Source organism: Pan troglodytes, chromosome 10 (assembly GCF_028858775.2).
Source record: "Pan troglodytes isolate AG18354 chromosome 10, NHGRI_mPanTro3-v2.0_pri, whole genome shotgun sequence".
Lineage (NCBI taxonomy): Eukaryota > Metazoa > Chordata > Mammalia > Primates > Hominidae > Pan > Pan troglodytes.
In genome coordinates this window covers 22,645,187-22,659,255 of record NC_072408.2, presented here as the reverse complement: position 1 = coordinate 22,659,255, position 14,069 = coordinate 22,645,187, and the positions used below count along the sequence as shown (strand labels likewise).

Here is a 14,069-nt window from a genome sequence, read left to right as displayed (position 1 = left end):
CCTGAATCATTCCACTCCTTTGTCCATTCTGCTGTGATGTGTTTTTCAGTTCAGCAAACGTATTTTCCAGTACCAAGAATTTGTTTGATTTAAAAATTTCTCTGATAAATTTCTGAATTGCTTTTCTGTGTTTTCCTGGACATCACTGATTTTCCTTAAACTGTATTTTGAAGTCTTGTTCAGAGAGCTCACAAATCACCATCTTGTTAGGGTCAGTCATTGGATTTTTGCTTTGTCCTTTTCCTGGGTAACGTGGGCGGGGGGGTGGTGGGCGGGTCACAGTTCCCTGTTTGATGTTGTTTCTTATGGGCATAGAACTATGTCTTTGCATTAAATAATTAACTATTTAGTCCACTTTCCTTTGTCTGCCTTGCCTTGTTTTGTCTTTTATTGGCTATGTTTGCCTAGCAAATATTTACCACTAGATCACTGCCTACATTTCAGCTCTAGGTGGCACCTTAAGTCCAGATTTGCCTTGGCTCTGCCTGTCCTGAAAAGGAAAGGTCTTAAAGGAATTATCCTGGCAGTGTGTCAAAGTTAGCTGGGGGGCTCATGCCCAAGGGACCTGTGAAATGTACTTCCTACAGCATGGTGCTGCTGAACAGCCACTCTGATTTGGTGTCTCCTTTGGCCAAGTTACAGAGCAGAGTTGCTGGGACTGGGAATGGTAGTTCCATCTCATCTCTTTGTTTCTGCCTATCCTCAAGCTATTTCTCCCTTCAGGCAGTCACGATGCTTCCTGTGGGTTAAGGCAAGGACAGATTTCCTGCCAGGGAGCCCAAGATAGTGGGGAAACTAGTTGACTACCTCAACCTCACTTTTTCCAGTGTAGAAACATGAGTTGGCAGAAGATTTTCTGCACATTTGTTGCCAGGCAGAATCGCGGGGGAGGCGTCACGAATGTGGAAGCCTGATTCCCCTACCATCTGCCCAGAGTATTTTCACTTCTCTATGGCTCTGGAATTGGTCGCATCCTCGTATTTGAGTTCTGGGTTGTTGCTGGTGAAAATCTCAGAGTGTATATTTGCTTTTGGTTTTCTGTTGGGTAGAGGGGAGTGAAGCCAGCTTGCTTCTATGCTGCCATTTATAAACTTTTGGTGTGTTGTCCCTACTTTAATTAAAATTATTTCCATCTTTCTCTCATTATATGAAAATGTATCTCATCTTTTGGTACTTATTTTAACTCTAGTTTTTATTCTAGTATCTACCTATATCTATGCTTGTTTAGGTATTTGTTATTAATTTATATTAACTTGTTCATTTCTTTGCTTATTTTTATACTTCTTATATGAAGGGCTAATGATCTTTTTATTTCTTATAAACCCCAACTTATTCATTTTAATTATATCTAGGCATCAGGTAATTTCATTATGTCTTTTAGAGTAGTTGTGTCTGACCATATATGTAGGGAATCCATATTATTTTATTATAAATTAGTTTCTTTTTGTCTTGATTTTATTCTAGAGTTGGGAAACTATATAAAACTTAAAATATCAATATGTAGATTTTTAAATCCATTACTATTTAAGATATTAAAGAGAGCATTACATAATATTAATATGAAAATAGAATGTTGTCTTATAGGGTTGTGAACACTGCATTAGATAATCTCTAATGTGCTTCCATCTCCAAAATCCTATGACTACCTGGTTTCTTTAACCTTACAAAGAACAGCGAACACCACTGCTTCCCAGAACAGTATACAACCCACTCACAGAAACTTGTACCAAGTTGAACATACCGTTTTGCTAGTACAAATGTCTATTTTCTACTCATAAAAAATTAGCCATGTTTCTGTTATTATTTCATTGAATTGAGGAGCTCTTGCTGAATCGAATGATGCAAACATTAGTGATTATTTCACACCCATCTCTGTGTACTCTTCTTACCTAGCTTGACAAGGCGGAGCATGGAGGTATTACTTCCTCTTTCAGTACAAGCAGTTACTGAGAGGTTATAGATGTCGCCTGGAGGCAAGCTGAGAATTGCAGTCATGACATTGCGTGTTACCTGCAAGATCATCAAAATCAAGGGCTTAAACTTTTAGTGAATGAATCAGTGCACCACCCCAAACAACTAAAGGACTGTAGCAGACACATTCCCTCTCTGTTCTATGCAGCAGTCTGCAATTGATTATATTATAGATACGTTATATCTTCTGAAAATTTTATAAATTCCTCAGCTGGGCCCAATGTGAGGTAGCCTTAATAATGCATTATATACATCAGAACAATTTTGCAATGAATTCCCTTATTTGGAATGGGTCTCATTCTGACATTTTCTCACATATTGATAACAGGTTTTAGAAAAGACAATTACTGAGTTGCTACTGATATGTACATTCTAAGACGTTCAAAAGAAACCTACCCATATCTGTAGACGTGTGGCTTCCTACCTAACAGCCATTGTTATTTCCCATCCTCTCCTACAGCTAGAGGGGATGATGTGACCAGCTCTGATCAGTGGATTGTAAGTAGAAGTCACATGGACAACTTACAGTTCAGGTCACATCCTGTAAGTGCCGGGCTTCCACATCATCCCTTTTCTTTTCCCCTTCCTGCAGGCTGGAACATGCATGTAATGGTGATAAAGCTTCCTCTCTAGAGACAAGGACTATGCATAGTGGCAGATGGAACAACAAAACAGAATTTGCCTCCCTGGATGACCCCTTAAAGCAGAAGTGCCTGGTTAGTCCTGTGCTATCATGGGAGAGGTATAAACTTCTATTTTGTTTGAGCCACTCTCTTTTTGTTTGTTTCTTTATTACAGTAGTTTAGTCTGTACCCTTATCAATAAACATCCAAAAGCGTATTTTGGAGAAAAGAAATCAGTAGTCCCAAAGTCCCCAAATCTTTAGGTGTCGGTGATATATGGGAAAAAATGGGAAATACGTTAATTGTAGTTTTCTTGAAAATGTTTGGCATCCTGAAGAAAAAGCTCAAATCATAATTCTAAATATAAATGAAATCAATAGTTGGAGCTCTTACATCTCACTGTTAAAGATTAAATGGTAAGCTCTATGAAAGGAAGAATTTAATTTTTGTTCACTGTCTTATCTCCAGAGCCTAAAACAGACAACTGGCATGCAAACATTTGACGTGTCAATAAATGATTGCTTAGTGGTTTTCAATAGTTCATAAAACTAAATTTACAGACACACAGTACTGGCATTCAAAGAAACATACACTCTTTTTAATTTTCTTTTTTCCTTCTGCAACCACCATCCAGTGAAGCATTCTAGAATGGGACAAGTCCGTTGTATCATCCCCATATGTCCAACTGATATATAACAGACTGTTGAAATATTCCACAGAAGTGATTTCCGGAGCCACTGGGGCTACAAGGGAGAAATGAGGCACAATTTAGTATAATAGATGGATAAATAAAGTACTTATCAGCAGAGCATGAAATCCCATATAGAGTCAACTTAGCGAATTAGAATTCACAGCACACGATAGTCCTGGTAACTTCAGGACCTCTCAATAACAGTGAAGGATGGTGATACAGGATGGGCACTTGTTTAATGGGATCCCACATCTTGTATATCTAAGATGCAAGACCCCCAGACCCATCTGTACCTGAGGATATCAAAGTCTTTTAGATAAATGTCACCATTACAAAATTCCTAAAAAGTTCACTTGTTTGGGTATATTTTTGTTACATCAACCAGTTAATATTAATAGGTATCAGTGGAGTTATTATCCAAGTAGGATTAAAAAACTTAGAGTCCTGTAAACTAAGTCTCTTTCATTTACTTGCAGCAAAGGTGTTTATGGGAATAAAGAACAGTAGGATACAAGGGTAGAAAGATAGAAGATCATAGTACTACAAGCAGGATAGAAGACAAATGTTATTTGCATAAAATAACAAGACATTATTTTTGACAGTGTCTAGCCCAGTGCTTTGCAGAAAACAGGCTCTTAATAAATGTTGCTGAGTGAGTAGTGAGACAGAGAAAGAAGGGAAGAACAAGTTTTTTTTGTTGTTTGTTTGTTTTTTTTTTTTGTTTGTTTGTTTTTTTTTAGCCACGAAGCTAAATTCTAACACTGAGCTGGCTACTTTATCATCTTATGCATTTAAATTTTTAAAAATTTAAGCAGGGAATGCCTGTAATCTCTGCATTTCGGGAAGCTGAGGTGGGTGGATCGCTTGAGTCCAGGAGTTCAAGACCAGCCTGTGCAACATAGCAAAACCCCATCTCTACAAAAAAATTAGAAGATTCAGCTGGGCATGGTGGCACACCCTGTTGTCCCACCTACTAGGGAGGCTGAGGTGGGAGGACTATTTGAGCCCAGGAGATCCAGGCTGCAGTGAGCCATGAGCCTGCCACTGCATTCCAGCCTGGGTGACAGAGTGAGACCCTGCCTCAAAAAAAAAAATTACTTTTATTTTATTTTATTTTTACTTTTGAGGCAGGATCTCAATCTGTCACTCCAGCTGGAGTGCAGTGGCGCAATCTCAGCTCACTGCAGCCTCGACCTCCCAGGCTCAATCATCCCTCCTGCCTCAGCCTACCAAGTAGCTAGGACTACAGGTACAGGCCTTCATATCCAGCTAATTTTTATATTTTTTGTAGAGACAGGGTCTTTCTATATTGCCTAGACTTGTCTTGAACTCCTGGGCTCAAGCAATCCACCCATCGTGGCTTCCCAAAGTGCTGGGATTTCAGGCGTGAGCTTCCACGCCCAGCCAAAAAACATAAATAAATAAAATAAAAAATTTGCCAACTAGGGAAGAGAATTCATCACAAGCTTTATACTATATGGGCTCTGAAAACATTTTAATTACCTTTTTAAAGTAACTGCTAACTCTGATTATTTTAAAAAACAAATACACAATTGAATTTAAATTCCAGGTGTATGTTGGTTTGAAGACAGTCGGTGTTCCATTCTGAGATACGGCAAAATGTCAACTAAAATCTATGGAAATTTTCTATAAAGAATCATTTCCCCTAATATGATGCTAATACTTACAACAAACATTCGTAACTATGCTTTCAAAATTATTCACTGAAGAATTTGTAATATATAAAGTAAAAATGCATTTCTGTTTCATGTGAAGTACGAGTAGCACTTATATAGTATGCTTAGCAATAAAATCTTGAAAGATCATCAATGCATCTAACAAGTAACACAAATCTACATCATACTTCAGAATATTCTACTGAAGGAAAATAACCTTGGCTTTCTTATAGCCTCCTAATATATTCCAACATATTTCGTCATATACAAGAACCTATGCATATATTTCTTCAAAGGGTATTTTCTCATGTCCTAATTTTAGTGAGGAAAAGAAACATCTTTAAAATTGCAAACCCAGAAGTATATATCTTTCCTCTCACACGTCAGATTTTTATTTCCATGTTGTTGCTTTAAAACCTAGCATATTGCTGGAAGGCCACAAGATGTCACTATTTGTTTATTAATAATTTGGCCCCTCCGCATAATTACTATGATTGAGGGCTAGCCAACTGAATTGCCTAACAAAGATGGTAGACTTGAGTTCCTAATAAATCACACCTAATTCAAATATTTTGTTCCTATTTTCTTTTACACCACACAATTTGGAAAATTCAAAGCATAGGAAAGTTAAGCATGAGATTCTTATTTGCTTTAAATAAGAAGGTAAAAAAAATCACACACACATGCGTTTTTACTTTATATATTACAAATTCTTCAGTGAATGATTATTTTTGAAAGCATACCTAGTTATGAATGTTTGTTATAAGTATTAGCATCACATGAGGCCTGTCGGGGGGTGGGGGCAAGGGAGGGAGAGCATTAGGACAAATACGTAATGTATACGGGGCTTAAAACCTAGATGACAGGTTGATAGGTGCAGCAAACCACCATGGCACATGTATACCTATGTAACAAACTGCATGTTCTGTACATGTATCCCAGAACTTAAAGTAAAAGTAAAAAAAAAAAAAAAGAAGGTTAAAGAAAACCTACTAGAATTTTCAATTGGTTTAGAAAATAAGTACAAAAATGATAATAATCTATTATAATAGTGACTTACATTACATGATTTAATTCTCACACATACTGTGAGGTATTTATTATTATTTATTTATTATTATTATACCCATTTTATAGATGTGAGAATTGAGACCATCTCTGTCAATATGCTGAGACAATACCTGTAGACTGCTGGTTCAGCATCACTTATTTATTTGACCCAGGAAAAGATAGAAAATCATCAACATCAATACATTGGTGACAGCAGACTGCTTACCAGGTAAGTAGCTTGTCTATTAACCATAGTTTACTGATCCACACTTGCTATGTCCATTTAAACTGTTATAAACTATGCCCGATCCTAGTCAGTTTTCCATCTTGAAAGGCATACCTTAAACCACTTGAGCCAGGAAGCCAAATCCTATTAATATTTCATTTCTTTTGTTCCCCCTTAAAAGACAGTGCAAAGACTGTCAGGGTGGTGTTCAATATATTAAGTTTTGCTCTACTAATCAGTTGTCTCTAAGAAGGCTTTAGTGCCTATTTAGCTGACATTTTAGGGGGTTCTACTGGTGAGAAAATAGAAGCCCAGAATCATTAAGATAATTCAAAGTTTGACAGCTAGAAATGAGCAGTCCCAGGTTGAGATGTTACATCTGAGCTTTTTCCAGACAACTGTCCTGGTGAGAAGGAAAGAGCATTCTCAGAAAGTTTACATCAATATAGTTAAATTATAAGAATTATTGATACAGTGAAGTTTACTTATAATTAAATATGTGATTATCATTATAGGCAAAAGACTAACAGCGCTTGCCAAGTAACTGCTATTTTCTCCTTTTTGGGTATTCTTTCACTTTTCTGCTCTAATATTACTATTAAAATCTGGAACAAAAAGTGCTCTGGATATTGGCTAGTAAAGAAAAGAAACATGCTTATGTAAGTTAATTGTATAAGAATTCACAGATGATTGATTTCCTTCCACTTTTTTTTTTTTTACTGATACATTTCAACAGAGTAAACTAGATGTCCACTGAGGAAACTATTTGCCAAAATTATTCCTCTAAGCGGTATTTTTCTCCTCTGTTTTCTCAGGACAACTCTAATTACAACCTTGTCGTTCGATAAAAGGTTCTTGAAACGTCTTAGTTCAAACCACAAGGGTTAGTGTTTCTTTGATGAATTTCCCCTTTTCATTGCTATCTCTGACTACTGATGATGCAACTACATAATTTAAGGTTTCCGAGGATCTAAGACTAATTGTTTTTTAAGTGCTTAAACTTTGTGTCGTGTATTTTGCAAAGTAGCTTATATAATAATGAAGTTGTAATAAATAATAACAGATAACTGATACTATTATCATCCACATTTTCCACATTTAAAAAAACATATTTAGAAAAGTTAACGTGCTCAAGGTTATATGTGGTATGCGGAGGGTCTATTCAAATCCAGATCTATCTGTCTCTAAACCCTATTTTTTAATTTCCACAATGGACTCTACTACAGTCAGCCTATGACTTTAAAAATGGCTTAATTAATAAGAAAATGGAGGCAATCTAACAAATATAATCATCATATGGGTAAAATCAATTGACTGTGCAGTGTGAAGCTGATGGCTGTGCCTGCCATATTTCTATTCTAATCAATTCAGCCGGAGAGTACATTAATCAAGGTCAGTGCCTCAGAATAAAAATAAGTCAACGGTGGTAACACAAAATAAAAATGGTATTTTGATTTCTAAAGATTATCAACTAAACAAAATAATGAATGATCAGAATCAATATTATCTCCCATGAAATTGATGTTCACCCAGTGCTGGGTGAATGACTGGCACTTTCTAGAGATTTGGAACCTTAGTAACTCCTCACAATAATGCTCTCTCCTTGTGGAACCGTTCCCCACACATGCCTCACCTGTTATGAAGCTGATGGTAGAGCTGTCACAGCAGCTCAATTCTGGATCTCCCCACGTCACCATGGTAACCCGGAAGTTGTAGTACCATGCTGGCAGCAGATTAGCTATTCTCTGAATGAGAAAAGCAAGCGAGGAGACAAAAGACTGTGGGAGAAAGCACTGTTTTTGGAGTAGACTTACTTTCATAAAAAATTAATAAGTAATTTTAATTTTCCTTTATATTGTCTTTTTGTGTTTCCTAAATTTACTATAATAAAATATTCTTTCTAGAATGAAATGAGACATAAAGTAAAATGCAAAAATATAAATTTTTAAAAGTGATTTAAAGATATAGAGCCAAAGATTTCCAATATTTGTTTGATTTTGCAATTTCCTAATATTACACACGCGAAACAGTGCTTATTTATAAGTGACTGTACATACATTTCTCCCTATTTCTAAGACAAGTAACCTCTCACAACTCAGTGTTTTTTCAGTGTAAACCACGAACAGGAGTCCTTCAGAGTCTTCAACTGGGTAGAGGGTAATTGTGTACTTTGTGAATAGCCCATGGGTAACCCACACTTTTCAAAATTGTCTCAATTTCAGAAAGAGCAGTTTTTACCTGTTTTCTTAAAAAAAATCCTCTAAAAGCCTGACATTAGAGATATTTAATTGATCTGTAGATGCCATGAAAAGTCATCATTAAAATTAGGCAGTGTCAACTAACTATGGAATGCCAAAGGGAAATCTCTTTGTGTTCCTCCCCAGAATCCAGGAGAAGCAGTAAGCACTTGATTGCTCTGTTCTGTGCTTAGGAAAAAATGTTGATTAACAAATACATTCAATTAGAGTTGACAGCTAGCCTCACACAATTATCTCTTTCTCTCCCTCTCAAAACAAAAGAGAATCCCAAAACCTAAAAGCTAAAACAATGAAAAAAACTTGAAAATAGCCATACCTATGTGATATGGTTTGGCTGTGTCCCCACCCAAATCTCATCTTGAATTCCCACGTGTTATGGGAGGGGCCCAGTGGGAGATAACTGAATCATGGGGGCATGTCTTTCCTGTGCTATTCTGATGATAGTGAGTAAATCTCATGAAATCTGATGGCTATTGTAAGGGGGAGTTTTCCTGCACAAGCTCTCTTGCTTGGTGCCATCCATGTAAGACATGACTTGCTCCTCTTTGCCTTCCACCATGATTGTGGGGCTTCCCCAGCCACGTGGAACTGTAAGCCCAATTAAACCTCCTTCTTTTGTAAATTGCCCAGTCTTGGGTATGTCTTTGTCAGCAGCATGGAAACGAATGAATACAGTAAATTGGCACCGAGAGTGGAGTGCTGCTGAGAAGATACCCAAAACTGTGGAAGCAACTTTGGAACTGGGTAACAGGCAGAGGCTGGAACAGTTTGGAGGGCTCAGAAGACAGTAAAATGTGGGAAAGTTTGGAATTCCCTAGAGACTTGTTGAATGGCTTTGACCAAAATGCTGATAATGATATGGACAATGAAATCTAGGCTGAGGTGGTCTCAGATGGGGATGAAGAACTTGTTGGGAACTGGAGCAAAGGTGATTCTTGTTACGTTTTAGCAAAGACACTGGCAGCATTTTGTGCCTCCCTTAGGGATTTTGGAACTTTGAACTTAAGAGAGATGATTTAGGGTATCTGGCAGAAGAAATTTCTAAGCAGCAAAGCATTCAAGAGGTGACTTGGTGCTGTTAAAGGCATTCAGTTTTAAAACGGAAACAGAGCATAAAAGTTTGGAAAATTTGCAGCTTGACAATGTGATAGAAAAGAAAATCCCATTTTCTGAGGAGAAATTCAAGTTGGCTGCAGAAATTTGAATAAGTAATGAGGAGTTGAATGTTAATCCCCAAGACAATGGGGAAAATGTCTTCAGGTCAAGTCAGAGTTCTTCATGGAAGCCTCTCCCATCACAGGCCTGGAGGCCTGGGAGGAAAATGTGGTTTTGTGGCCCAGGCCCAGGGTCCCTGTGCTGTGTACAGCCTAGAGACTTGGTGCCCTGCATCCCAGCCGCTGCAGCTGTGGGTGAAAGGGGCCAACGTAGAGTTCAGGTGGTGGCTTCAGAGGGTGCAAGCCCCAAGGCTTGGCAGCTTCCACATGGTGTTGAGACTGTGGGTGCACAGGAGTCAAGAACTGAGGTTTGGGAACCTCCACCTAGATTTCAGAAAATGTATGGAAACACTTGGATGCCCAGGCAAAAGTTTGCTGCAGCAGGGCAGGGACCTCATGCCCTCTGCTAGGGCAATGTAAAAGGGAAATGTGGGGCTGGAGACCGCACACAGAGTCCCTACTGGGGTACTGCCTAGTGGAGCTGTGAGAAGAGGGTCACCATCCTCCAGACCCCAGAATGGTAGATCCACTGACAGCTTACACTGTGCACCTGGAAAAGCTGCAGACACTCAATGCCAGCCTGTGAATGCAGCCAGGAGGGGGGATATATGCTGCAAAGCCACAGGAGTGGAACTGCCTAAGACCATGGGAACCCACCTCTTCCATCAGCATAACCTGGATGTGAGACATGGAGTCAAAGGATATCATTTTGGAGCTTTGAGATTTGACTGTCCCAGTGGATTTTGGAGTTGCGTGGGGCCTGTAGCCTCTTTGTTTTGGTCAATGTTTCCCATTTGGAACAGCTGTATCAATGCCTGTACCCCGAGCGTATCTAGGAAGTAACTAAATTGCTTTTGATTTTATAGACTCATAGGCAGAAGGGACTTGCCTTGTCTCAGATGAAACTTTTGACTGTGCACTTTCGAGTTAATTAGTTAAGACTTTTCGGGACTGTTGGGAAGGCATGATTGGTTTTGAAATGTGAGGACATGAGATTTGGGAGGGGCAAGTGGCAGAATAATATGGTTTGGTTGTGTTCTCACCCAAATCTCATCTTGAATTCCCAAGTGTTGTGTGAGGGACCCTGTGGGAAGTAACTGAATCCTGGGGGCAGGTCTCTCCCATGCCATTCTTGTGATAGTGAATAAGTCTCATGAGATCTGATGGCTATTATAAGAGGGAGTTTTCCTGCACAAGCTCTCTTTGCTTGCTGCCATCTGTATAAGACATGACTTGCTTCTCCTTGCCTTCTGTCATGATTGTGAGGCTTCCCCAGCCACGTGGAACTGTAAGTCCAATTAAACTTCTTTCTTTTGTAAATTGCTCAGTCTTGGCTATTTCTTTATCAGCAGCGTGAAAATGAACTAACACACTATGTGTATTTACAAAATAATCAAATTTATAGATAATTTTTTAAAGACACATTTGGTACATAAAGGTTTGCCTGTTCCCATAGGAAAGACTGACAGTTGGTTAAGGGAAGATTACCACGGATGCAGTTAAGGAAACAGTTGCTGCTATTTCATAGTAGGTGGTCCACTCTGATGTCATTGTAGCAGGGTTGAAATAAAACATTTCAACCACGTATTTTCTGAACACGCCTAAATAAGGTCTGGTCCAGCTCAGAACCACGGCCGTAGGACCCAAAGGATAGAGCATTAAATCCTTTATTCCTGTGGGAACTAAAAAGAAGAGGGCAGGGGGTAGAAAAAGAAAGTTAAGAAGGAATGTCTTAGCAATGGCCTCAAACTTCTACTTAATGACCCGAGTTTTCACTCTTCTGATACAATACCTCCCTCCCTCCCTCCCTCCCTTCCTCCCTCCCTCCCTCCCTTCCTTCCTCCCTTCCTTCCTTCCTTCCTTCCTCCCTTCCTTCCTCCCTCCCTTCCTTCCTTCCTCCCTTCCTTCCTCCCTCCCCCTGCCCTCCCCCTTCCTCCTTCCCTCCCTTCCTCCTTTCATCTTTCTTTTCTCTTTCTTCTTTCTTTCTTTCTTCTTTCTTTCCTTTCTCTCTCTTTTTCTTTTTTTCTCTCTCTTTCTCACTCTCTTCTTTCTTTCTCACTCTCTTTCTCACTTTTTCTCCTTTCTCTCTTTCTTTCTCTCTCTCTCTTTCATTTGTTCTGTCTTTCTTCTTTTCTTTCTTTCTTTTTTTTTCTTTTTTTTCTGAGACAGGGTCTTGCTATGTTACCAAGGCTAGATTAAAACTTCTGGGCTTAGCTGGGTGTGGTGGCTCATGCCTGTAATCCCAGCACTTTGGGAAGCCAAGGTGGGCAGATCACGAGGTCAGATCGAGACCATCCTGGCTAACACGGTGAAACCCCGTCTCTACTAAAAATATAAAAAATTAGCCAGGCATGGTGGCATGTACCTGTAGTCCCAGCTTTTCAGGAGGCTGAGGCAGGAGAATTGCTTGAACCTGGGAGGCAGAAGTTGCAGGGAACTGAGATTGCACCACTGCGTTCCAACCTGGGTGACAGAGCGAGACTCTGTCTCCAAAAAAAAAAAAAAAAAAAAAACAGACAAAACAAAACAAACAAACAACTTCTGGGCTCAAGCAGTCCTCCCACCTCAGCCTCCCAAGTAGCTGGAACTGTAGGTGTGTGCCACGGCACACAGCTTTACTCTTGTTGTATAATCATTGAAAACTAAAGTAAGTATGTTTGCGTCTGATTTTTTCCCCAAGTAATAAATATTAAGAATGTTTTCCAAGTATACAATTCTTGTTATTTATTACTCTGAAGGTAGCATATTGGATGAACTAATATAGACCTTCCAAATACAATGATAATGATTTGAGCTTGCACATTGCACCCCTCCGTCAATACCCTAATATATAGGTCAGTCATTCTTCTTGTGGCTAGCAACTTACCAATAGCAAATGTCACAGGATCTGAAGGTGGGCCAATCAAAGGGCCTTTCCTTAGGTATATTACAACCTGGTACTGGGCACCAGGAACCAGATTTTCAATAATAGGTTTGCTTGAGTTCACCTTTAAACCAAACACCCAATAAGATTTATTTAGAGCTGGGATTTCAGAATGTTACACAGAGGCTGGTATAATATTCAGAGACTCTTTTTGGAATCACAGATGACTTTGAAATCCAGAAGGCTTTACTGAAGCTGTCAGATTCCAAAATTAGGATGATTTATAGTTTATGTGAACATTGAAGGGAACCTAGAAGATTCAAATTTTGTCTATTCTAAGCCGTGTGAACTGCTTTATACCATCAGTGTCAATTATAACTATGCACACTAGAGACACATCAGCCTCTAACCATAATCAAATCAGCAATACCATGAGGATAGTTTGACATTCTAAATTGTAGTGTCAGCTGATTACATACAAAGATCAGTACAGAAATGTCTTTAGTCTCTTGTCACTTAGAAGCATATAATATCTAATTATAGAAATGAAAATGACCACTGGGAACAGTGGCTCATGCGTGTAATCCCAGCACTTTGGGAGGCCAAGGCAGGCAGATCATTTGAGGTAAGGAGTTCAAGACCAGCCTGACGAATATAGTGAAACCCTGTCTCTACTAAAATACAAAGAAAATTAGCCAGGCATGGTGGCAGGTGCCTGTAATCTCAGCTACTCAGGAGGCTGAGGTAGGAGAATTGCTTGAACCCAGGAGGCAGAGGTGCAGTGAGCCAAGTTTGTGCCACTGCACTCCAGCCTGGGCAACAGAGTGAGACAAGCTCTCAAAAAAACAAAAATTAAAAATAAATAAATAAATAAATAAATGGAAATGACTTTAGAGATTACCTAGTCCAAAGTGCTCATTTAATAAATAAAGTAAAGCCAGAGAATGGCCAAGGTCGTATATTTAGATGCAGTGTTGGGACTGGAAGCCTAGTGTTGGGACCTCTAATCTACACTATGGGCAGGTCACTGTGCTAAGCATCGAGATATCCTGGTAAGCACCCTGCCAGGCTGTTGTAGCCCCCTGAAATAATATTGTAGAGAGCATTTCTCATTTACATGAGACCTTCTTTACTGTTCTTTTTTTTTTTTTTTGAGACAGAGTCTTACTCTGTCGCCGAGGCTGGAGTGAAGTGGCATGATCTGGGCTCACTGCAACCTCGACCTCCCGGGTTCAAGCATTTCTCCTGCCTCAGGCTCTTGAGTAGCTGGGATTACAGTTGTGTGCCACCACGCCCAGCTAATTTTGGTATTTTTAGTAGAGACGAGGTTTCGCCATGTTGGCCAGGCTGGTCTCTGGACTCCTGACCTCAGGTGATCCACCTGCCTGGGCCTTCTAAAGTGCTAGGATTACAGGCATGAGCCACCACACTTGGCCCTGCTCTTTTTAAAAAAAATTTGGATACGTAACAAATACCATATAGGGAAAAATAGTGAGA

General features: G+C 39.2%; 1 protein-coding gene across 2 annotated transcripts in view; it reads right to left on the bottom strand.

The window, feature by feature from the left end:
- The window catches only part of PTPRO (protein tyrosine phosphatase receptor type O), a 265,422-nt gene that overhangs the window by 69,318 nt on the left and 182,035 nt on the right, over positions 1-14,069 (bottom strand). For both annotated transcript variants that reach the window (XM_016923013.4, XM_016923014.4), the window contains exons 8-12: positions 12,576-12,696; positions 11,198-11,391; positions 7,871-7,982; positions 3,186-3,337; positions 1,890-2,010 (exon numbers count right to left, since the gene is read on the bottom strand). In XM_016923013.4, coding sequence (XP_016778502.3) covers positions 1,890-2,010; positions 3,186-3,337; positions 7,871-7,982; positions 11,198-11,391; positions 12,576-12,696 — 700 coding nt within the window. The remainder of the gene's footprint in view (positions 1-1,889; positions 2,011-3,185; positions 3,338-7,870; positions 7,983-11,197; positions 11,392-12,575; positions 12,697-14,069) is intronic.